This window comes from Phycodurus eques, chromosome 1 (assembly GCF_024500275.1).
Source record: "Phycodurus eques isolate BA_2022a chromosome 1, UOR_Pequ_1.1, whole genome shotgun sequence".
Classification (NCBI taxonomy): domain Eukaryota; kingdom Metazoa; phylum Chordata; class Actinopteri; order Syngnathiformes; family Syngnathidae; genus Phycodurus; species Phycodurus eques.
In genome coordinates, this window is record NC_084525.1 from 36297717 (window position 1) to 36321820 (window position 24104).

Consider the following 24104-nt stretch of genomic DNA (forward strand, 5'->3'; position numbering starts at 1 on the left):
CCCTTGTATGGAGAAACTTGTCGCATGCATTGCTCGGGTGTGATTTTGGCCCATTCCTCCACTCAAGCAGTCTTCAAATCTTGAAGATTCCATGGCCTTCTTTTATGGGAGTTTCAGTTCTTGCCATAGATTTTCGATTGGATTCAAGTCAGGTGATTGGCTGGGCCATTCCAGCAGCTTTATTTTTTTTCCTTTGAAACCAATTGAGAGTCATTGTCCTGGCCATCGCCCTCGTTTCATTTTAATCACCTCGTAAATGGCAACAGATTTTTGTCAAGAATGTCTCAGTATATTTGCCCATTCATCCTTCTTTCAAAAATGTGAAGTTTCCCAGTACCATTTGCTGAAAAGCAACCTCACACCATAATGTCCCCACCTCCGAACTTCACTGTTGGTATGTTTTTAGGGTGATGTGCAGTGCCATTTCTCCTCCAAACGTGGTGTGCATGATTGCATCCAAATTCAATTTTGCTCTCATCAGACTATATTCTCCCAGTATTTAACTGGCTTGTCCAAATGAATTAAATATAGGTTGAACATGACATGCAAATTATTGTATTCTGTTTGGCGGCACGGTGGACGACTGGTTATAGCGTCAGCCTCACAGTTCTGAGGACTGGGGTTCAATCCCCAATCCCCATTTTACGTACAGCTTTATACTCACTGAGTTCGCGGGCGTGGAGGAGCCTATCCCAGGTCTCTTCGGACGAGAGGCGGGGTGCACTCTGAAATGATCACCAGCCAATCGCATGGCACATATAAACAAACAACCATTCGCACTCACATTCACACCTACGGGCAATTTAGAGTCTTCAATCAACCTACCATGCATGTTTGTGGGATGTGGGAGGAAACCGGAGTACCCAGAGAAAACCCACGCAGGCACGGGGAGAACATGCAAACTCCACACAGGCAGTGCCATGAATTGAACCCTGATCCTCAGAACTGTGAGGCAGATGTGCAACCAGTCGTCCACTGTGACCTCCAGGAAAATATTAAGACCAAGATTTTTCTGTTTTTATTGGCCATTTCTGAATTTGAAGTTAGTTCATTCTGTGTTGTGACATAATGGCCTAACATCACTCCATCGCCTCATACATTTAACATTAACATCCGTAAACAAATTAGATAATTGTAGGCACATTTCCTGATTAATACAAGATGTACTAGCGTAACAGCTCTGGTCGCCCATGTTATGTGTGCTTCGCGGTTCTGCTGGGACCGCAACCAGGGCCACGACCTGCAGCAACTCAACGTGAAAATACAAAAGACCAGTGCAACAAATACGACACTGGCTGATCTGATGAGCAAAAATGTTGCTTAAACCTAAAAGTAGCAATAGAGGATGTCCGCTCCAGAGGTGGGTAGAGTAGCCAAATATTGTACTCAAGAGTACTGTTACTTGACAATAATTTGACTCATGTAAAAAGTAGTCCTCCCAAAAAATACTTTAGAGTAAAAAGTACACAGTGAAATAATTACTCAAGTACTGAGTAAATAGCACAAAAAAAAAAATACAAAAGAAAATGTGTATTCGCATGTTATAGGTTAGCTGAAATATCCACGTTTGGGCAGGCAGTGCCAGGCAAATACTACAATACATGAAAGCTGTTGTTTTTGTTTGTCTAAATGTAAACAAGAGCAGCACGCCGTTGCGTTCATGGTAACAACGACCTTCCCAAAACAGAGCCCATTTAGGCACGACGATCAGCCAGGCTGGTTTATCTAGTGTTAATACCTTTGCCCAGGAAGCCCAATTAGAAGAAGTTGAGTGAGGTCTTGTGACTTTCTTTTGTCGTTTGATAGGTGAACTAGACTTAAACGTCACTAGCGCTTAAATTAGATTGCCGCAAACAGCACCCATTGCGGAAGGCGAAGTCGTTGTCGCGCACGAAATAGTCGATAAATAAGCAATAATTGATCAATAGAAGGCGGTACGGTAAATGACTGGTTAGAGCGTCTGCCTCACAGTTCTGAGGACCGAGGTTCAATCCCCGGGCCCGCCTGTGTGGACTTTGCATGTTCTCCCCGTGCCTGCGGGGGTTTTCTCCGGGCACTCCGGTTTCCTCCTACATCCCAAAAACATGCATGGTAGGTTAATTGACGACCATTTTCAGGTCTCTCCAGAGATGCCCAATTGGGTTTAAGTCAGGGTTCTGGCTGAGTCATTCAAGAACAGTCATGGCGTTGTCCTGAAGCCACTCCTTTGTTATTTTAGCTGTGTGCTTAGGGTCATTGTCTTGTTGGAAGGTCAACCTTCGGCCCAGTCTGAGGTCCTGAGCTCTCTGGAGAAGGTTTTCGTCCAGGATATCCCTGTACTTGGCCGCATTGATCTTTCCTTCGATTGCAACCAGTCTCCCTGTCCCTGCAGCTGAAAAACACCCCCACAGCACGATGCTGCCACCACCATGCTTCACTGTTGGGACTGTATTGGACAGGTGATGAGCAGTGCCGGGTTTTCTCCACACATACTGCTTAGAATTAAGGCCAAAAAATTCTTGCTTGGTCTCATTAGAGCAGAGAATCGTATTTATTACCATCTTGGAGTCCTTCAGGTGTTTTTTTTTAGCAAACTCCATGCGGGCTTTCATGTGTCTTGCACTGAGGAGAGGCTTCCGTCGGGCCACTCTGCCTTAAATGCCCTCGAATTGGTGGAGGGCTGCAGTGATGGTTGACTTTCTAGAACTTTCTCCCATATCCCGACTGCATCTCTGGGGCTCAGCCACAGTGATCTTTGGGTTCTTCTTTTCCTCTCTCACCAAGGCTCTTCTCCCCCGATTGCTGTTTGGCCGGACGGCCAGCTCTAGGAAGGGTTCTGAAGGGTTCGTCCCAAACGTCTTCCATTTAAGGATAATGGAGGTCATTGTGCTCTTAGGAACCTTAAGTGTGCCTTGCCACAATTCTGTCTCTGAGCTCTTCAGGCAGTTCCTTTGACCTCATGATTCTCATTTGCTCTGACATGCACTGTGAGCTGTAAGGTCTTATATAGACAGGTGTGTGGCTTTCCTAATTAACTCCAATCATTATAATCAAACAAAGCTGGACTCCAATGAAGGTGTAGAACCATCTCAAGGATGATCAGAAGAAATGGAGAGCACCCGAGTTAAATATGTGAGTGTCACAGCAAAGGGTCTGAATACTTATGGCTGTGTGATATTTCAGTTTTTCTTTTTGAATAAATCTGCTAAGATTTCAACAATTCCGTTTTTTTCTGTCAATATGGGGTGCTGTGTGTACATTAATGAGGGGGAGAAAAGAACTTCAATCATTTTAGCAAATGGCAGCAATATAATAAAGAGTGAAAGATTTCAGGGGGTCTGAATACTTTCTGTACCCACTGTAAGTATGCAGAAGCTCTGTAACTCAAATGATATTATTAATAATGTTGCAATATACAATTATTGTTATCTGTGAATAAGTTTATTACTTTTATACAAATAAAATCAAATAATAGTAAAAAATTATTACTTCTTTATTGAGATGTCAGACCTTTGCTATTCACTTGCATTTCTGAACAGAAATAAAAAGTTTTAATGGTTGAATGTTACAAAATTACTCATTCCGGTTCCAAAGTCGTAAAACAAAGACTAGTTTTCATTTAAAACATGTTTTTGAAAAACTTCTGTTTACTCTCTTTTTTATGATGTTTTTGAAAGACTTCTACTGTATAATGTTTACAGCTGTGACCCAATGGTTAAGATCATCGCCTGCCACTGTGGGGGACCTGGGTTCAAGACCCTGACTGGACCATCCTCCAACAGCCCCCGGACTCACAGCTGTGGTGTCCTTGAGCAAGACACTGATACCCCGAAATGCTCCCCGGGTGCTTCAGCTGCCCCCTGCTCCAGTGTGTTCCACTAACGTGTGTATGTGTTCACTGTGATGGGTAAAATGCAGAGAACAAATTTCGTATGCATGCATGCATGTTCATGACAATAAAGGTGATTTTTCTTCTTCTCTTTTTTATGACAGGTGGTCTAATAATTTGGACAATGACTGTATGTGTACCAGAGATCTGAAAATCCATCCATCCATCCATTGTCTGAGCCGCTTCTCCTCACTAGGGTCGCAGGCGTGCTGGAGCCTATCCCAGCTGTCATCGGGCAGGAGGCGGGGTACACCCTGAACTGGTTGCCAGCCAATCGCAGGGCACATAGAAACAAACAACCATTCGCACTCACAGTCATGCCTACGGGCAATTTAGAGTCTCCAATTAATGCATGTTTTTGGGATGTGGGAGGAAACCGGAGTGCCCGGAGAAAACCCACGCAGGCACGGGGAGAACATGCAAACTCCACACAGGGGGGGACGGGGATTGAACCCTGCACCTCAGAACTGTGAGGCTGACGCTCTAACGAGTCGGCTACCGTGCCGCCAGATCTGAAAATAATAAAACAAAAAAACATTTGAAAACATGTGCAAAACAGTTGGCAGAGGGATGAGGTAATATTGAAAATGCTAAGCTATGCTAACATATATTGTCTTTATTGTGGCCGTTTTCCATATATGGACTTGAGGTTCTAGGTTTTGCCCGGTGATGTGGATGTGGTTGTATCCAGCACAAGGTGGCGATGTCTGTTGTTTGTTGCTCCTTCTGCAATTTACCAGAAACTTTACCAGTGTCTGATGAGCAGGTGTGTAACTTTCCTAATTGTTTAAATCCTCTGAGTCACAGATGTCACTGAGGTAACACAGACTGCTCTTCAAGGTACTCCCTGTTCCAGCTTCAGTTAAACCTAACAAGCAAAAGACAGCAACACACCATCAAAAGTATGAATTTGACACAGGAATATTAGCCCATTAAAGTGCACTCATGAACATTTTATCCATTTTAGTTCACAAGACCCCCCCCCCCGTCAGCCCACCAGTTTAGGAGACTTCAAAAATATTGTATTATATATTACTACTATTGTATTATATATTACTACTATCTTGACTTCCGAATTTGTTCTTTGACAAAGCTCGTAACTGAATTGATTATGAATCATATATTAAATAAATCATTGAAATTAACGGAAATGCCATTTATCCGTTCCAGTTTTGACCCTTCAGCAACTTCTTAGCAAACGGTGTTTAACGGCAAGAACTTTTAGGCAGATGTCAAAATATTACCCTCTCCTACAGGTGAATGTGCTCCATTGTTGTTAGCTTGTTTAAAGTCTGGTTAGCATATGTGCATCAACTGTGGCTTACTTCATTCGAGCAGCGGCACATCTGAGGTTTGCTCATAACAAAGCAAATAAATTAACCAAGCAATGGCACGGAACTCCAACAACTCACTGGGGCACTTGTAAGTCAAGGTACTACTGTATACTATACAGTACAACTATAAAAACATCCATCCATCCATTTCCTACACCCTGGACTGGTCCCCAGCCAATCACAGGGCACCTATGGAAGAAAGAACCCTTGACACTGTTATACTGTCCATATATTTTTATTTAGCACTGCTTGCCTTAAAGGCGGCACGGTGGACGACTGGTTAGAGCGTCAGCCTCACAGTTCTGAGGACCGGGGTTCAATCCCCGGCCCCGTCCTGTGTGGAGTTTGCATGTTCTCCTCGTGCCTGCTTGGGTTTTCTCCGGGCACTCCGGTTTCCTCCCACATCCCAAAAACATGCATTAATTGGAGACTCTAAATTGCCCGTAGGTGTGAATGTGAGTGCGAATAGGTTGTTTTATTTGTATGTGCCCTGCGATTGGCTGGCAACCAGTTCAGGGTGTACCCCGCCTCCTGCGCGATGACAGCTGGGATAGACTCCAGCACGCCCGCGACCCTAGTGAGGAGAAGCGGCTCAGAAAATGGATGGATGGATGGATGCTTGCTTAAAACTAGGTGTGGCCTGAAAGTAACTGGCGACGGGAAACTCTGTGCCTGTGTGGTTTGTTTGCCACAGGATGGCGTCATCAGGAAACCTAGATAAGGGCGAAGGGCGCACAACAGGGATAAGATGGAACCACGTGAGGATGACTCGCCCCTCCTGCACTTGTATTGTCGGTTACAAATTGTAAGGGCTAAGAGAGAAAAGGGCTCTTTTTTCCCTTCCTGCGTCGCAGGTGAGAAGTCGGCTTTAGGGAGAGAGAAAACAGCCCTGAATTTTGTAACTCTATAATTTTACTGAATTCTGAGATAAATAGGATGGAACAAATTACAATCTTGTGTGAGTTTCTTAATTAGTGACCCTTTCAGAGAAAAACGAGCATGCAATGGTGAGTTTGACGAAGGTTTATTAATTTGGGCCTCATGCCTCGGGTAACAGGCAATTGTTACCCGAGGTCAATTGGCGCAAACTCTCCAACAACAGCTACAAATTAAAATTAATATTTTTGGAATGCGGTCGTAGCCGCAGTACCAGGAAAAAACCCATGCAAGCACGGGGAGTCCAGGGGCCTCATGTACAAAGACTTGCGTGGATTTCCTCCTAAAACATGGCATACGCTCAAATCCAGAAAACGTCGTATGTACAAAAATATTCAGATGTATGAAACTTTGCGTACTCATGAATCCAAGCACATTTCCTTCCTACATTTCAATCAATGTGGAAATGAGTGCACATGTTGGAGTAGCCGACTCCTCCCTGTCCACGCCCCCATTTGAATATGCAAATCATATTTAAATGAACCCTGCACCTGAGATGCCAATCTCTGCATGATCAGAAAAAAAGGAAACTGAGCAAGGTAATGAAAAAAAATATTTTTTCTAAATGTGAAGTTGCTCGATTAAGTGGATGCACGCAAGAAAATCCTCTTTGGCACGCTGTCCTACGGCATTAACAACACACAAAAGAGGAGCGAACGGGACAGCGCGTGTACAGCTGCCCACCGCAAAAGTGTGGCCAAAAAAGGCGGAAATACTGGCATGGAGGGCCACACCCCGTTCGAGGAGAGAATTGCTGCGATCATGGGTGACGCTGCTCTCTCAGGGGTGATGGGAGGACACATGGCTCACTATGACACCCGACAAGGTTAATACCATGTATTTTTATAACTCATAACAAATGTGTTCATACAGTAACCTACACTCAGTCCTGTGAGATAAAGGTTCATGCGTAAATGTATGTGTGGTATTTGTAATAAATCTTTTGAATTCAAATAGAAGCACATCAGCATATCAAAGAAGATATCAAAAACGTTGACTCCTTTTTGATTACTCAATTTATTATTTGAATACACATGAGAGGACACGCACACTGACAAAAAAAAATAATGTTTTCTTTTTTAGGAGAAGAGGGGTAAATTATGTCAATTTAAACACATTTTAATCATGTGCAACCGATGTACATGTTTAAATTAAGTAAATTCAAAGTACTTTTTTTTCAGTGTATGTGTTGGGGTCACGAAGCAAGGGGCAATAGGCGGCATAAATGATCGCCTTGATCAATTAATAGGTTTCCTCACAAATAACAGTGGTTCATTAAATACACTGGTTAACAAATGAATTCTCAGTCCTTGCCTCAATTGCATTGTTGAAATCAAATGTTGCCGGGCATGAATTGTTCATCGGTGCTAATTATTCATGTCTCTGGTGTGCAGATTTATGAGAAGAGTTTCTCAGCATCACCTCTAAGTGTCGCCAAAGCACCAAAAGCTGCAGAAACGTGCGTATGCCAGCCATGCAGTTGGCGTGAGGCACCGCACATTTCCACGGTTATGTCACTCTTGATACATCTGACCTTTACCGTGAAAAAGAACAGACGCCACGTTTTTGTGCGTACGCACCTTTTGTACATGAGGCCCCAGGACCTCTGAAAAGTGAGACAGAGATGCTAACCACTACGTCATTGCGGCCATTATACAAAGGTATTTAATTATTACATTTTCATTGTTAGTTCCCTTATAAAGGGCTAGGGAGCCACTTAGGTCCATGGGCAAGACACTCACCTGATCTGGAAGCTTTTCCTATGGAAGTGTCTTTTCCTGTGGAGGAGTCCCACACGCTAGTGCTGACTGAGTCCTGGCTCTTCATCGTTGTTCCAGAATTGTGAGGTATATTCAACTTTTCTTGTCTGTCCTCAAAATAGGAGTTGGCATCTTCACTGCTCTCATCCAGATCTGACGACTGTCCACATATTCCAAAATTAACTCTCTCCAAATCTTAAATTTCAAACATTGTCCACTGTCAGTCTCACCAAGAATTCCTGAACCTCATCCTTGGACTGTGGCAAGATGCTCACGCCCCCTACCGGTTTCTTTGATGGTTTATTTGCAATCTGTCTCTCTATTTTCCTTGCCAGGTCACTGACTTTGTTTTCAGAAAAAGAAAAGACATAGCCACAAATGCATCATCATCAATGTAGCAGTAAGTATTTCTGGACAAACCTAATTGTTGTTTGTTTTTCATTGTTCATTATAAACGTAGTAATAGTAATTGAAAGGGAGTTTGCAATTCCCCCCCAAATCACTTTTGTTGTCAGATTTGCTAAAACAATCAGTATAACCCTGACAGTAGCAGATTAGAAAAATGAACTGTGAAAAAACATCATTACTCTCTGGCCCCATCTTGTACCTCTAATTAGATTAAGAAACCACCACGCCTGAGGAAAAACAACTAATCGGAGACAAAAGGTTTGACGAAAAGGTGTCAAACATATGCCGTGCACTCGCAGGCACGCAACTGCAGTCTCATACTGACTTGTTTCTTTGGGCTTCGGGAGTATTGCTGAAACTATTGGGGAACCTCCACCTCTGGTTAGCAACATAAGTTCAAAAGAAGGAATTGGACAGATCCTGAGACACAACAAGGGTGAAGCTGCCTTTCAGAGGTGGAGGGGCCACAGGCAGCTGAGAAGATTCAGAACTGACGTGGAACAACATTTCTGCGCAACAGGTAAGTTTATCACCTCTTTTTTATTTTTAATTCATCGTACATTCCCCCAAAAATAAAACTTCAAAACTGCAAACTACTCCTTTAAATAAAAAAAAGATACCGCATTTGGCCAGCTTACCTTTACCAGAGTTTGACTTTTCTATGTTGCCATTCTGGTCTTTGAATCTCTGGAGCTGTCTGGAATCGATCTCCTGCAGCTCACTGACATCTGACAACTCATCATCATCGTCCTCATCATCATCATCGTCATTCTCTATCTTCATGATCGCTGTTGTAGTCACGCCACCACCGAGCTGGCTTTTGGAGGATGAGAGCCTGGTTAGAGCCGGCCTCGCCTGGATCACATTGGATTTTCTTGCACTGGTTTGAACTGCTTCCTCTTTATTTATTTTAGCTTGTGAAGTTTTGCCCCATTGGTGTTGAGGAGGTTCACTGTCCTCCATGTCTGTATCGTCCTCTTCTGAATCCACAAAAGAACTGAAAGGCGGTGTTCTAAAGCAGAAGCAAAGTCTCTTTTAAAGGTAACACTCAAGTCAACATTTGCAACTTTTACTATATAACTTCATATAAAAAACAAACAAAACAAAAAAAAAAAACAACATAGCATGCATACTGTAATTACAACACACATTGTGAGAAGGTTGTTAATTCATTACACAATGATGATCATTTGGTGCTTTCCATTCAGATTTTTTAAGAATTTGCTTTACTTGGGAGTGTGTTCTCTCTGAGCAGTTTTGTGGCTGGGTGTAGACGTCTTTGGTTGGATGGTGGTCTTGACTCTTGGAGCTGGTTGGGGGGTCTTGGCCTGTCGGGCTACAGCGTCAGAGATACCCTGCGATGCCCTGGAAGGGAGACTGCTGGATCGAGGGCGCGTCTGCAACACTACACAAAAGAGGGAAGACAGATGATGTTCGCCCTAACAGCAGTTTATCCACTGACACCAAATGGCAGCTTTAATTTGTCTGCGTGGCAGACACAAGCTTTCAAAGATTTGACTAATAGTGTGACAGTGACTGCGAAAAAGATATCTAAATTAAGATAGATGATGTCATTGGCTAAGAGGCTTGCTCAATGACTTTATCATACCCTGTACACAGTGTCTGGACTGGAGATTGCTGTCCTTTCTTTTCAAGCTTAGCTTCCGCTCCAAAGTATTAGTTATGTCCACACGATGGCGCCAATAGTCAGGCAACTGTTTTGCATGGCTCTGCCGCTTTGTGTGCATAGTAGCAAGAACAGACCTGAGCTCCTTGGTCTTCAGTTTTCTCTGATCCTGCGAAAAGTGGTACAGAGATATGAAAGGATGAAAATCAACACACCACCTCTTTTGGCAGTTTGATGTGTTTTATTAGTACTTCCACAAAAAAGGTAAACAATTGTATCTCTCTCATATTTTATCTGATTTGAAGAAATGATTTGAAGAAATGTGAATACAATGTGTAGGCCAGGTGAGAAGTTTTCTTTTTTTCATTTTCAATTTCAACCAGATTAGGCAGGGCCTGCATCCATAAATAATTTTAGCTCTAGATGAAACATATTCACAAAGCATCTTTAACCCCTTAGTGTGCTAAAAGTGCTAGCAGTGGAGAAGAAGACTTGTAGTTGGGTGAGGAGAAGTCTTAAGAATGGGACAAAATAGCTTAGCAATGTAAAAGGAAAAGAAATGTAAATACAATGGGAAGAAAACAAGAAAAAAAATAATTACAAATTACAGTGCGAGATGCAGTTCCATGTTCGACCTTGCACAAAAACATCTGAAAGTAACACATTTTAAAATATTCTACATAAATAATTTGACATTTGAGACTATGTGAGTATCGGGATGTCATGTTAACAATGAGTCCCAGCCCTGGTACAATGAGTCCTTGTAATTTATCATCACGGAATACAGATACATTAATCCTCCACTATACAACGGTTCTTCCTTCGCGGTCCCACTGTATTGCAGATTTTTATTGCAGTTGTTGCTCTCTTTTATACTGTTTGTACAATAATTTTGTCAAAGACAATAATTTTGTCAAAGAAGAAGGAGAGGTGGAGCCACGATGAAAGACAGATTAGCACATCTGCCTCACAGTTCTGAGGACCGGGGTTCAAATCCCGGCCCGCCTGTGTGGAGTTTGCCCGTTCTCCTCGTACCTGCGTGGTTTTCGCCGGGCACTCCGGTATCCTCCAACATCCCAAAAAATGCATGGTAGGTTGATTGAAGACTAAATTGTGTGAAAAAGTGTGAATGTGTGCACGAATGGTTGTTTGTTTATATGAGCCCTGCAATTGGCTGGTGGGCAGTTCAGGGTCTACCCTGCCTCTCTCCCAAAGATAGCTGGGATAGGCTCCCGCACACCTAAAGCGGTACATAAAATGGATGATTGGATGGATGGATGGAAGGAGAGGTCGAACGCGGGTTCTTAGGCAGAAAGAGAAGAGGAAAGCACAGAACCTAGAACTGAATGTGAGACTTTGAATGTTCGGAGTTTGACAGGAAAAGCTTGGGACTTGGTTGACATGATGATTACGAGATAGGTTGATATATTGTGTGTCCAGGAGACCAGCTGGAAAGGCAGTAAAGCTAGAAGTTCAGGGGCAGGGTTCAAATTATTTTACCATGGTGTAGATGGGAAGAGAAATACAGTAGAAGTTATTTTAAAAGAAGACTTTGGCTAAGAATGTCTTGGAGGTGGAAAGATTATCAGATCGAGCGATGAGGCTGAAATTTAAGGGTGTTATGTATAATGTGATTAGTGGCTATGCTCCACAGGTAGGATGTGACCTAAAGGTGAAAGAGAAATTTAGGAAGGAGCTAGACGAAGTAGTTCTGAGCATCCCAGACAGAGAGAGTCGTGATTGGTGCAGATTGTAATGGACATGTTGGTGAAGGAAACAGGTGTGATGAAGAAGTGAGGGTCAAGTTTGGCATCCAGGAAAGGAACTTGGAGGGACAGACAGTGGTAGACTTTGCAAAAAGGATGGAAACGGCTGTAATAAACACATTCTTCCGGAAAAGGCAGGACCATAGGGTGACCTACAAGAACGGAGGTAGAAGCACGCAGGTGGCTTACATTTTGTGCAGACGATGTAATCTGAAGGAGGGGAGAGTGTGGCTAGACAGCATAGGATGGTGGTTTGTAAGATGAATTTTGTGGTGTGTAGGAAGATTAGGAAGACAAAGGCAGAGCAGAGAACCATGTGGTGGAAGCTGAGACAGGACGAGCGTTGTGCAGCTTTTCGGGAAGAGGTGAGACAGGCTCTTGGTGGACAGGATGAGTTTCCAGAAGACTGGACCACTACAGCCAAGATGATCAGAGAGACAGGCAGAGAAGGAGACTTGGTGGTGGAACTTCAAAGTACAGGAAATCCTACTAGGAAAGAAGTTAGCTAAGAAGAAGGGGGACACTGAGAGGACCAAGGAGAGGAGACAAGAATACACGGAGATGCAACGTAGGGCGAAGGTAGAGGTGGCAAAGGCCAAACAAGGTACGCCAGGTTGGGCACTCATGAAGGAGAAAAGGCTCTATACAGGTTAGTCAGACAGAGGGATAGAGATGGGAAGGATGCACAGCAGGTTAGGGTTCACTGGTGCCAGAAGTGTGTTGGACAGATGGAAAGAATACTTTGAGGAGTTGATGAAAGAGGAAAATGAGAGAAATGGAAGAGTAGAAGAGGCAAGGGTGGTGGACCAGAACGTGGCAATGATTAGTAAGGGGGAAGTTAGAAAGGCACTAAAGAAGATGAAAAATGTAAAGGCAGTTTGTTGTGATGTTTGCTGTGGAAGCATCTAGCAAAGGTGGCTGTGGAGTTTTTGGCCAGGTCGTTCAACAGAATTCTAGCAGGTGAGAAGATGCCTGAGGAATGGAGGAAAAGTGTGCTGGTGCCCATTTTTATGAACAACTGTGCTGTGCAAAGCTGCGGGAACTACAGAGGAATAAAGTTCATGAGCCACACAATGAAGTTATGGGAAAGAGTAGTGGAGGCTACACTGTAAAAAATGATTTTGGAGAATGGTAAATATAATCCACGAAAGTCATCTAAAATTTACATTATTATTTTAGATAGGGTAAATTTTACCTACACTACCTATTTGACAACAGTAAAAATGTTACCAAGAAAATTTAGTAAAATCCACCTAAAAGCCATTGGTACTTACAACATGCATCACATGACGCATGCATGCCGCACTAATTGGCTTACGTCACATTAGCTCGTCAGCACAAAATGGCGTCGTCAATCGGTGACAACTGATCACTTTGATTTGTTGTTAGCTAGCGAATCCGCATCAAAGCAAACAAACAACAAAGAAAAATGCACTATATGGCAAAACAAGCTTAGCTAAATGTTGATCATTACTGAGATTTGTTCCTGCTTGTATTATGAGTGAGTCAGGAAAGGTTAGCAGGCTATATGTGCATTTCAATTTATAAAACAGTGTCTGGGGATTGTATGGGAAAACAACAATTTCTCGGCCATACTCACAAAAATGTTTACGGCGTCTGTGTAAGCATCTCATTGATTGACAAGTTGAGTCTATCTATGAGTCAATTGACACTACACTTGCTATGAAATACTTGATACTGCCAAAATGGGCAGACCTGCATCAGTGAAATAAATATACTAAGGGAGAACACGAATGTTGAGGAACACAAAGTATACTAACCCCCACCTCAACTCAGGTGCTGTGGTTGAAATGTAATCAGAAATGTGTGGTAAACTTTAAAAAAAAATTTTTTTTCCAAGTTTTGTAAGTATTTTATCGCTATTGAATTGAGGTATTCTTCACCCAAAATATGTGGTTCAAATTTACCCAATTAAAGTGGCTGCAAATTGTTACCCTAAATTTACTCGGTAAATTTTATAGGTTATTTTTTACAGTGTAGACTCAGGACAGAAATGAGTATTTGCGAGCAACCTCATGCCTAGAAAGAGTACCACAGATGCATTATTTGCCTTGAGGGGGTTGATGGAAAAGAACGGAGAAGGAGCTAAATTGTGTCTTTGTAGATCTAGAAAAAGCCTATGACAGAGTATCCCAGAGACTGAACTGTGGTACTGCATACGGAGGTCTGGAGTGATAGAGAAGTATGTTAGAATAATACAGTACATCTATGAGGACAGCAGAACAGTGGGGAGGTGTGCTGCAGGTGTGACAGAGGAATCTAAGGTGGAGGTGGGACTGCATCAGGGATATGCCCTGAGCCCCTTCCTGTTTGCAGTGGTGATAGATAGGCTGACAGATGAGGCTAGACTGGAATCTCCATGGCTCCAAAATGGATGGACGGATGGATGTTCAGTCAGTCGTATTAAAAAAAAACAATATTTTAAAAATTTTTGCCAGGGTATGTAAATTTATGAGCACAACTGTACATATTATGCAGTCATACGTACCCCCTAACATTTTGGAAAGAAAGTGTAGGCTACACCTTTTTTATAACCTCTAGGTGGCGGTAGTGTATTAGAATGAAATTGTACACCTCTTTCATAACCTCTAGGTGGCAGTGGCATATTGGAATTAAAGTGTCCAGCTTTTTCATAACCTCTAGATGGCGGCATACATTTATAAAATGGTAATTGTTTAGTTTGCATTTTCCTGCTATACCTATGTATAATGCGCACCATAGACTTTTGACATTTTTTTGGGGAAAAAAAATATGCATTACACACGAGAAATTACGGTACATGGAAAAGGATGACACGCTGTGGCGACCCCGAATGGGACAAACCGAAAGGAAAAGAAGTAATTTTTGTTATCCATTGCTCCTGCTCTCTCTCAGTATATTATACGTGTTTAGGCCTGCCACGATAGCAAATTTTTAGAACAATATATTTTCCCAAAAACTTTCACCATAAACGATAGTATTTGTTTTTTATACCATTGATATAATGATATTAGAGCATAATAAAGAATTGTACACATCTTACAAATTCTGCCCTCATTATCAAACATATGACCACGACTGTGTAATATTTACGAAATAAATTACTAAATAAATTAATTAATTTACTTAAATAAAAGTAGGGCTGCAATTCACAAGAAGAGCAAGTAAATAAAAAGAGGAAGTTGTACATGTTCAAATAAAGCGCTTAAGAAAAATAAACAATTTTGAACTTCCCCTTTTGTGTTTGCATCTTGAGACAACAGTGAAGTCAAACAATTTTTATTTACCAAATCTTGACAACTGAACTGTTTTAGAGGTTATGTTTGTTTTGGTTCATATTGGCGTTTTACATAAATGCACTTTTAATAAGTGCTCCCAGTGGGAACGTCCCACTGATAAGTATAAACAATAATGACACAGACCATTTGTTCCAAATGTTCTCTTTCTTTATCGGTCATTTTCTGACGTTTCTCAGTCTTTTACTAAACTTTTGGCTCTGGTGTTTTTGCAGTCCGCCAGTTAGTGACCTATTTTAAACGATGGAATCATGAACAAGCAAGCCAGACCGAGCTGTTTAGCTCCTTAGCTAGTGATAGCTTGCTAGCTACTTAGCAGTTAGTAAACGTAACTTTCCCTATAGTGTCCCAGTTGTGTGCATCTACGGATCCAAAGTCGTTCTGCCACCGGCTCGCTGCGGCGTGCCGGGTGCTAGCAAAACAATAAAAATTTATCTAGTCCCGAAAAAAAGTCTTTGTTGTATTTTTGGAACGATAACCTGTCCTCCTCTGCCTCTGAGTGGCTAGCACCAAGACAGGACTCATACTTTTAGTGGATAATGAAGTCGCTAAAGCACTTCAGCAACACACACACGCGCGCAGGTAAGCAATGTTGTGCATCAAAGGATGCAGATTGATCATGTTTTATGCGTCCCTGCTCATTTTTGTGCGTCTCAGACGCGGGACGCACATCAAACGAGATTGATGATTATAGGCTTCCCAGTCTTGTTTTAGAAATAGATGATGATGTTACAAAGTCTTCAAAGTGCTTTCCAAACAGGTAATTGCTAATTCTATTATCATTGTAAAAATGGGTTGCTCACAGTTGTGCAAAGTGGGCAGTCGCTTACCGGCTTCACTCCCAGGCTCTCCAGCTTCGTCATTACAACCTGCTCAAGATGTCGCTTGATTTCGGTCTTGTTGGGGTTCCTTCTGACCGACACCCTGTGTTTCTTCTCTGGAAAAGGTTCAGACTTTTTCTCCACTGGCCTCTTCTCAGGGATGCTGGTCAAGTCTGTAAAAGATCGAATTCCCCATTTATTGACTGTTAAGGTCTCAGGGTAGTCGGGTAAAACAAAACAAAACAAAACAAAAAAAAAAACAAAGCGATGGTCTCAGTCGCAACAAAGCTGAAAAAAACGGCAGCCGAAAAGACTGATGCTGATGATGATCCATGCAAACAACATGCAGTTGACCAACTCTGCTTGAGCTTCAGGTTCTGTTTTACCTTCCTCCTCTTCGGACAGCTCTTGGATTGGATCCAGCTGAGGATAGGAGATGAGCTCCTCTATTAGAGCAGCACATGAGGTTCATAGGTCATTGGAAGTTATGGAGATAAAATAGTAGTTGTAAGAGAAGTGGGACAGTAGCAGAGTGGGTGTATTCCTGAAATCATGCAACAAAGCCCATGCTCAGGAACTCTAGGAGTTCAGGTACAAAACTCACCAAGTACAACTTTCTTTGTTTTCGGCTCTGGAGCTGGTGCACTTACTAACACTGGAAAACACAGAACGAGACTGGATCAGGATCACAGAAGCAGTTTCCTGGTGATAAAATCGTCGAAATGAAAAGTTTTACCTGGTACTTTAAGTACTTTAGTGGATGGGTTTGAAAATGTATTCTGTATCTGCAAGATGAATACAATAAAAACATTACGATACAGATGGGATGAACACATAATTTTTTCCCTTTTCAATCTGGTTGAATCTGGTTGAGTACCAATCGCCAGCGATATTATTAAGCACTTGTGCATTTCCAAAAATACTGGAGCTTAAAGTTCCTTTTTTATAAATAGTTGAACAGGTATCTTATGGATGGAAAATACACAGGAAATCGGGAAAATTCTCTTTTTAAATTAGACTTTGAACATTAGTTATATCCCTTAGAATTGTGGAAAAAAAACTTTTGCACCTTTCTTAAGGATTATGTGAACTCTGAGCATAAACTAGTCTTCAAGTCAACTATAAATGTACAACAATCGATAGGCTGGTATTAAGAAAGATGGGGAATAATTTGGGGCATGCTAATTTTGTTCAAAATTTAGAAATATAATGAAAATAGAAAATATTTTCGCCAAAATATTCCTTATCTCAGCATCTTAGAATCTTTGACCACTTTATTGTGCCATTTCCAACTGACATACTTATTCACTTTATAAAAGTCCACTCTAACTCAAAATATGGACAATGTATTAATCATTTTGGGCTTAATTGTATAAATCAAAGTTGCCTTTGAAGCAATAAATAATTAACACCTCTCTGACAATGTGCATCTAAATTAAGTATTGCTATTGAGTTATTGTGACGGCGTGATTTGTGTTGATCTCATCAATTTTGTGCACCTAATGTTTTGGTTAATGTTCTGAATGGAACTATTCCAGGAAAAGTATGAGTTTCCTGTGGATTAAGCTCCCCATCCAATGTACAGTATCGTCATCATATCACTCAGCTCATGCAGCAAATACAGGATATCCTGAACAAGGGCTGAGCTTCCACCCTGCTTCCCCCTTAGCACATGCTCATGGTGGACATTGATTAATGCGAAACAGTGCTAACCTGCTCCCTCTGATCCTGGATGGTTTGTTCCTTCTCTTGCAGCTTCCTTCGCATCTCCTTGAAGCTGCCTCTTGCTGTGCTCCTGGTGCTCTAACACGGCAGACTGCAATCTGCTCAATTCTTTCTGCAACTAGGAGGAGAATGATTCTCTCAGGAATATTTCTAAATTGTATATTTTTTTTATTTTTAAGTTTTTTAAAGTTGTGAAGTTACAAAAAATGTTTTTTTATTGTACATCATTCTTTTCTGACTCATGAAGAGCAGTGATTTTCCCCAGCCTCGACTCCCATTTTTTGTCCTGGAAGAGCATATTTTTTTATATATTAGTTTTCAATCAAAATCCACTTTATTATTGTGCAGGATAAAAATACAGTTTTTTTATTTATACCTGCTGCTTCTGTTGATGCTCCAGCTTTTGAATGGCTTGTATCTGCACCATCTCTACTTCTTTAAAACGATCCAGTTCTTTTAGCAGATCTTTGTCCTTGGATTGCTGCTTCTCGTCCTGCAAGTGCAAAAGTTAAAATGGAAAAGTGGCCGAACGGACAGAAATAGATCCATGAAATGTATCTTCTTGCCTCTGCTGGTCTAGCTTGTATGATGTATTGGTGTTGAATAAGATCCTTTAGATTTTTTATCTCCAGCTTGAGGCTTTCAATCTGAGATTTCTTTTCACTCTCTCGCATCTCTGAAAAGAAGGCATATGAATCAGCGATTTTTTTCTGGATGAAAATACAATCATCTCCCTTTGTCTACTAAATTGCCGTATTGCTAGCTGACTCACGTTGCTCACTCTCTTCCAGGTGTCTCTGCAGCTTTTGATTCTGTGGAAAAGAAAGAGTAAATGTGTTAAGTATGTCACAATGTAGTCCTGAAATGAGTTTTTAAATAAAGAACATAATGCAATATTTTGTGCACTCTTACCTCAGCTGTTTTTGCTTCCAGTGTCTGTTGCTGTTGAACAATCTGCTCCTTCAGACTGTTCATCTCAAATTTCAGGGCTTGGATCTGAGATTTCTCCTCACTGTTTGAGAGTAACTCTGGTAAAAACAAAACAGTAATGACAACGCAACGTGAGTATTTATTGTTTCATATGCAAAGTCAAAAACATATTCATATGAGTTTGATGTGACATACGTATATCATTCTCATCAGGGTGGCGCCGCTGGATGTGACTCTGGAGAAATGAAGCTGTGAGGAACTTCTTTTTACAAAATGTGCACTAAAACACACAACAATAGCAAGTGTATTAATAAATCAAAATAGAGCTTAAATATGTTGAAGTCTGGGGCATCAATAAGATGTTTGTGAGTGTTAAGTCTTTTCTACATGTAATACTAGGCTCTACACGATCAGGAGTTTTGGGGCCGATCACCAATCAGCAAGTTTAAAAAAAACGATAACCGATCACCGATCCAATCACAAGATGGAGCAATGTGTCTATTTACATGACTTGTTCATTTATTGGATATACTTGTACTACACAGTACATATATATATGTACTTGTATGTACTGTATACTGTATCCTTCCATCCATCCATTTTCTGTACAGCTTATCCTGTCATGGGTGTGTGTTCCGGTTTTTGACGTCCCCCTATTTCATACACACCTGCTCCTGAGAGCATCTTCACCACCTGTGCCTCGTTCACCCTAATTATCCCTTGCATTTAACCTCGTGTCTCATTCTTTCTCGTCGACAGTTCGTTGTACCTTGTCATCGCGTTCCAGCATTCCGTGTTTCCACGTCACAGACTCACAGTAAGACTAGACCCTGTTCTGATTATCGATCTCGCCTTTTTGCCTCACGTTTTTGGATACTGTTGCCTTTTTTGGATTGCCTGCCTGTGTACCGACCTCTGTCTGTATATTAAAACTCTCTTTTTGAAACTGTCCATTTGTTTTGGAGTCGTGCATTTTTGGGTCCTATCCTCTGTTCCATTCACGACATATCCTCCACAAGGGTTGCGGGTGTGCTGGAGCCCGTCCCAGCTCAAATTATTCTCTAGCATTTTAAACAAAAGTTAAAACATCAATGACCTCTAGAGGGCATTCAAGGATTGGCCACTGACATAAAGTTTAGGTCAAATCAACATTATAACATGACAGAAATAACTGGGTGCAAACTTACTGTAATTAAGTTACTTTATGGCAATTAAATTACTTTAATAAATACTGTTAATGACATAGAGGCACGGTAGACGACTGGTTAGAGCGTCAGCCTCACAGTTCTGAGGACCGGGGTTCAATCGCCGGCCCCGCCTGTGTGGAGTTTGCATGTTCTCCCCTGTGCCTGCGTGGGTTTTCTCCGGGCACTCCGGTTTCCTCCCACATCCCAAAAACATGCATTAAGTGGAGACTCTAAATTGCCCGTAGGTGTGAATGTGAGTGCGAATGGTTGTTTGTTTGTATGTGCCCTGCGATTGGCTGGCAACCAGTTCAGGGTGTACCACGCCTCCTGCCCGATGATAGCTGGGATAGGCTCCAGCACGCCCGTGACCCAAGTGAGGAGAAGCGGCTCAGAAAATTGATGGATGGATGGATGGATGTTAATGACATACTTACTCTTAACTTTCTCACTGTCCCAGCTATATGGATGGGTGTTGTCCAGAGTTTGTCCGTTTGACTACCCCCCACGCTGCGTTGCTTGAACGCGGCATGCTCCTCGTGTACATTCTTCAGGTGCTCGATCAAATTTGTTGTGTTGAAGCATTTAGATGACGTTCCCCACGACGTACTTCAGTTTTGCACCGACTGCAAATAACTTACGTGTTGTTTGTCTGAAAATAGTCCCACACCGATGATGTGTTTTTTCACCGACAAGATTGAAAAAACTTCATTGGCCGTCAGATAGTTACAGTACTGTGCAACAAGACGCGTGAGAAGGCTAAAAATAAACTATATTTTGGATTCATACACGGCGAAGACGCGGAGTTAAATGTCTTTTGCGGAGCCGATCGATGACATCATTGATCGGATCGGCGACTTATTATATGAAAGCCGATCAGCCGATCAGCATAAAATGCTAATTATCGGCCTATACCGATAACACCGATCAGATCGGCGTAAAGTCTATGTAATACAAACAGTAAAACACACTGACACAGCGTTCACCTTTTTCACCACAAATTCAACACTAATAAGAATCTCAAAATGAAGCACACTTTTGTGACAATATTAATTAATGCGACAGGTCCTCTCTAGGCCGGCAACCTCTGTATTCCACACTGAGAGAGTGATTGTGTCCGTAAATTGAGACATCATCATTATTTCACTATTCATTCTTTGTATGACATTATTGTTTAGTGGTGTGCTTTAAAATTTTATTTAAATGTATAATGGGTGGCTTGGCTCAATAAAGGTTGGGAAACAAGGCTCTATTAACTATTCAGCAGCTATGTTGGTGAGCTGCTTGTGCACACCTAGCAACCACATGCTGTCATAACACACACTATCTGTCACCTTGGTAACTTCTTGGCCCAGTCAGAGGCAGCCCTGTATGTACTTAAGAAATGGGGGGAGCATGTTTAAATTGTGATATAAATATCCTGATGAAAAATGTATGCACTATGCTATAGAATATGTACTACAGTATTTGTACAAATTAACAAAAAGTGTGTCAAGTAAATTTATTGCGATACCAAATACAGAACACGCAAATGTCAGGGAACAAATAAAGTACAGTAATTGGTTGTGAGTGTTACTAGCCAGCTAGCCAGGTTCAATACCACTTGGTGCCCCTTTGTAAGTGGATTAAAAACTCAACTGAACCTACCATCTGCTGGCCAGCTGTAAATCTAACCATTCCTGTCCAAAATAAAGCTGCTGTAAACCATTCCCAAACAACACTCTAGGGAGGTTCTACAATTCACATATGGTCACAAAAAGGGTGTCAGCCATGTTCTCATTTCTGGTGAATTCTGTTATTTGGTCTCTGAGACACTAGCCAAGCTGGGGCTTTTAGGAGGACATGAGGGCTCCGGAGGTATGACTAGCTAGCTGTCTGTGAGCCTCACATTTATTAAAAACACAGTTAAAACAATGTTGTAAAGAGAATTTAGTATGTCCACAGTACCTTTTGGCTGTTTGTGATTTGTGGGGCGAACAGGGTTTGCTGTTTGCGTATGATCTTCCTCCTGTTCTTGAGCTCGGCCGTCATCGCCATCATGCTCTCCTCCTGCTTCTTCATCTGAGCCAGTAGCTGCTCCTGCTGCATGTTGGCGCTCGCCAGCCTCTCCTCTGCTGCTTGCAGATTGAGCGTGAGACATTCCTGACAGTGGAGGAGCCATTCAACTGTGAGCTGGGCCAACTGGAGGATCTTGATGAGAGCTCGGTCCACAGGGCTTTGACAGCGCTGACATCGCTCCCCATCCAAGCTGCAGAAGGTCACCGTGCTTATGTGCTCCTGAAGGACATCCACATCGAGCTGGCTAATCACCAGGTCAATGTCGACAGCGTGGATTCGCCGCCAGTCCACACTCTCCCTACGCTGGCGGAACCTGAAAGGCCAGAATGGTGGGTGGCGCACCGGCCGGAGCCATGCCTAGTGCAGACTGGACTTTTACAGCGTGCTGGCTGAGTGGGGAATTCAAGAGGGATGGGATCCCTGCTGATGAATGGTTCCCCTGGGTGTCACTGCTGTAGGGGTAGTAGGCTCCGTCCTGAAATGGCTGAAACAGACAATTAACCATGCCATTTACATCTGGCTAGACAAGCAATGCTGAACAATTCCCATCACACAGCATCAAGTGACCTATATTTTCGACTAAATTGTAATCTACCTGCTCCAGCCAAGCTCTCCTTACCATCTCCGAATCGTTAAGGACTCCCACAGGGATCGGGAATCGAGGAGCCGTCTTTTTTTTGTGGTTCCGCCTCTCAGCCACGAGGACAAACGCCGAAGCCGCGTTGCCGTGGAAACAGAAAAGAGCTTCCCTCGGGAGAGAAATGTTATCAAAACACTGCAGGCAATCAGCTCAATGTTTCCCCAGCACCAGCAGCGTTTCAAATACGTCCTGTGGAAGAGACTTAACGCCTAGTAAAACATGAACTCCACCATTTCACGTTAGCAACTGCTAGCTTACTTGCAATGCGCGAGGACATTTATCGAAAAATGGTCGTCAGGAATGTTCAGATAGTAATCGAATAAACCATATATTCCATGATGGAATTGGAATTCGCTTCACTTCAAGATGAACAATAGCATGCATGTTTGAACTAGTCCCAGGAGCGTCAGTAATGTCGTACGGTACCATGAAGCACAAAGCGTTTAAATCGTTTTTTGTTTCTGTTTTTTTGCGAAAGTTCTTATAGGACAAATTATAATTCTAACGGAGATCTGTTTGGTTAACACGAACAAACCAAGACCGTAAAAAGCGCTTTTTTTTTTTTTTTTTGCCGCAGCGACCGTTAACAGGTTGTGTTAAATATCTACCACTGAATCATAAAAGAAGAAAAACTTACAGTTGTGGTAGTCGACGTTAATAAATATTTCAAAGACTTTGGAAAAGTTTCTCCTGCGTTTCGGTGACTCACGGACGAACATCCGGTACCTTCAAAGTAAATCAGAAGAATTGCATATTCCATTAACAATTACAAGAGAACATATTTAGAATTTTAAAGACCATTTTCAACATAATCTTTATAAGAAGTGTGACTGGGGAAAGTAGATCCTGTAATGTTTATTAATTAATTAATTAAAGTGTCGTAAATCTGTGTGTGGCTGCTAGTTATATTAGAATCGTAATTAAGAGTTATTGTTATAATTTTCCCCTTTTCAACCTACTTCGTTTGCGTTTGTGTGTGTGAATGTGTTGTTAGGAAATGAACATAAATTGAGCAGGTGGAATGAATGTTGAGGTCGCTTTTAAATTCAAGTACCTTCAAAGTGTGAATATCTCCGCCGCCCCCCCATAAAAAATAAATAAAAACATAAATACATGAATAAGTAAAAAACGTCTTTAGCTAATATTTGCGATGGAGACCAAACTTACAATAGCGTCTTTTGCAACGTTTTTTTCGCCCCGATGACTTTTGGGGATAACGTTCCTCACACTTCCGGTGCCTTCAAAATAAAATCGTATGATGACAAATTCTTTGTTTCCAGTGTGTGGTGCGACTGTAGTGTGTTTTTTGTTTGTTTGTTTGTTTTTTCATTTCTTTTGCTCATGTTTGCATACAGCACTTATAATAGCGTGTTTTTATTTATTTATTTATTTATTTTTGCAACCTTCCCCCCAGATGAATTTAGGGAATAACGTAAAAATCTCCTTACATTTTCGGTGCCTTCAAAGTAAAAATAATAAAATGACAAATTCTGCAATTTTTTTCAGTCTCTGATACGACTCGTGTCGATGTTTTTATGACGTGCACACAGTTTCTTATCGTCAACCTTCCCTTTTCACATTGTACCACGGGTCCGAACTGAATGATAGTCAAATCAAAACTACTCAACCCCCGAAACCCCAATCCTCCAGGGATTAATGGATGATAAATTAATGCTGTTTTTTTTTCTGTGGAATTAAGTGTTTGGGGGGGATAAGTGACAATTCTTAGACTCTACTATTGTAATGGGAAA

The 24104-nt window shown here is 41.8% G+C and overlaps 1 protein-coding gene across 1 annotated transcript; it reads right to left on the reverse strand.

The window, feature by feature from the left end:
• Positions 1-2659: 2659 nt before the first annotated feature.
• On the reverse strand, positions 2660-23570 carry dzip1 (DAZ interacting zinc finger protein 1). Its single transcript, XM_061690507.1, is given in 23 exon segments — positions 2660-4736; positions 7881-8058; positions 8129-8241; positions 8945-9318; positions 9537-9711; positions 9916-10102; positions 15826-15989; positions 16203-16262; positions 16421-16471; positions 16553-16601; positions 17530-17586; positions 17588-17659; positions 17765-17827; positions 17918-18034; positions 18108-18217; positions 18314-18353; positions 18454-18569; positions 18667-18751; positions 21603-22031; positions 22033-22197; positions 22309-22457; positions 22991-23079; positions 23521-23570. Coding segments are annotated over 22 exon segments (2925 nt in total). The 5' UTR covers positions 23073-23079; positions 23521-23570; the 3' UTR covers positions 2660-4647.
• Positions 23571-24104: the final 534 nt, after the last annotated feature.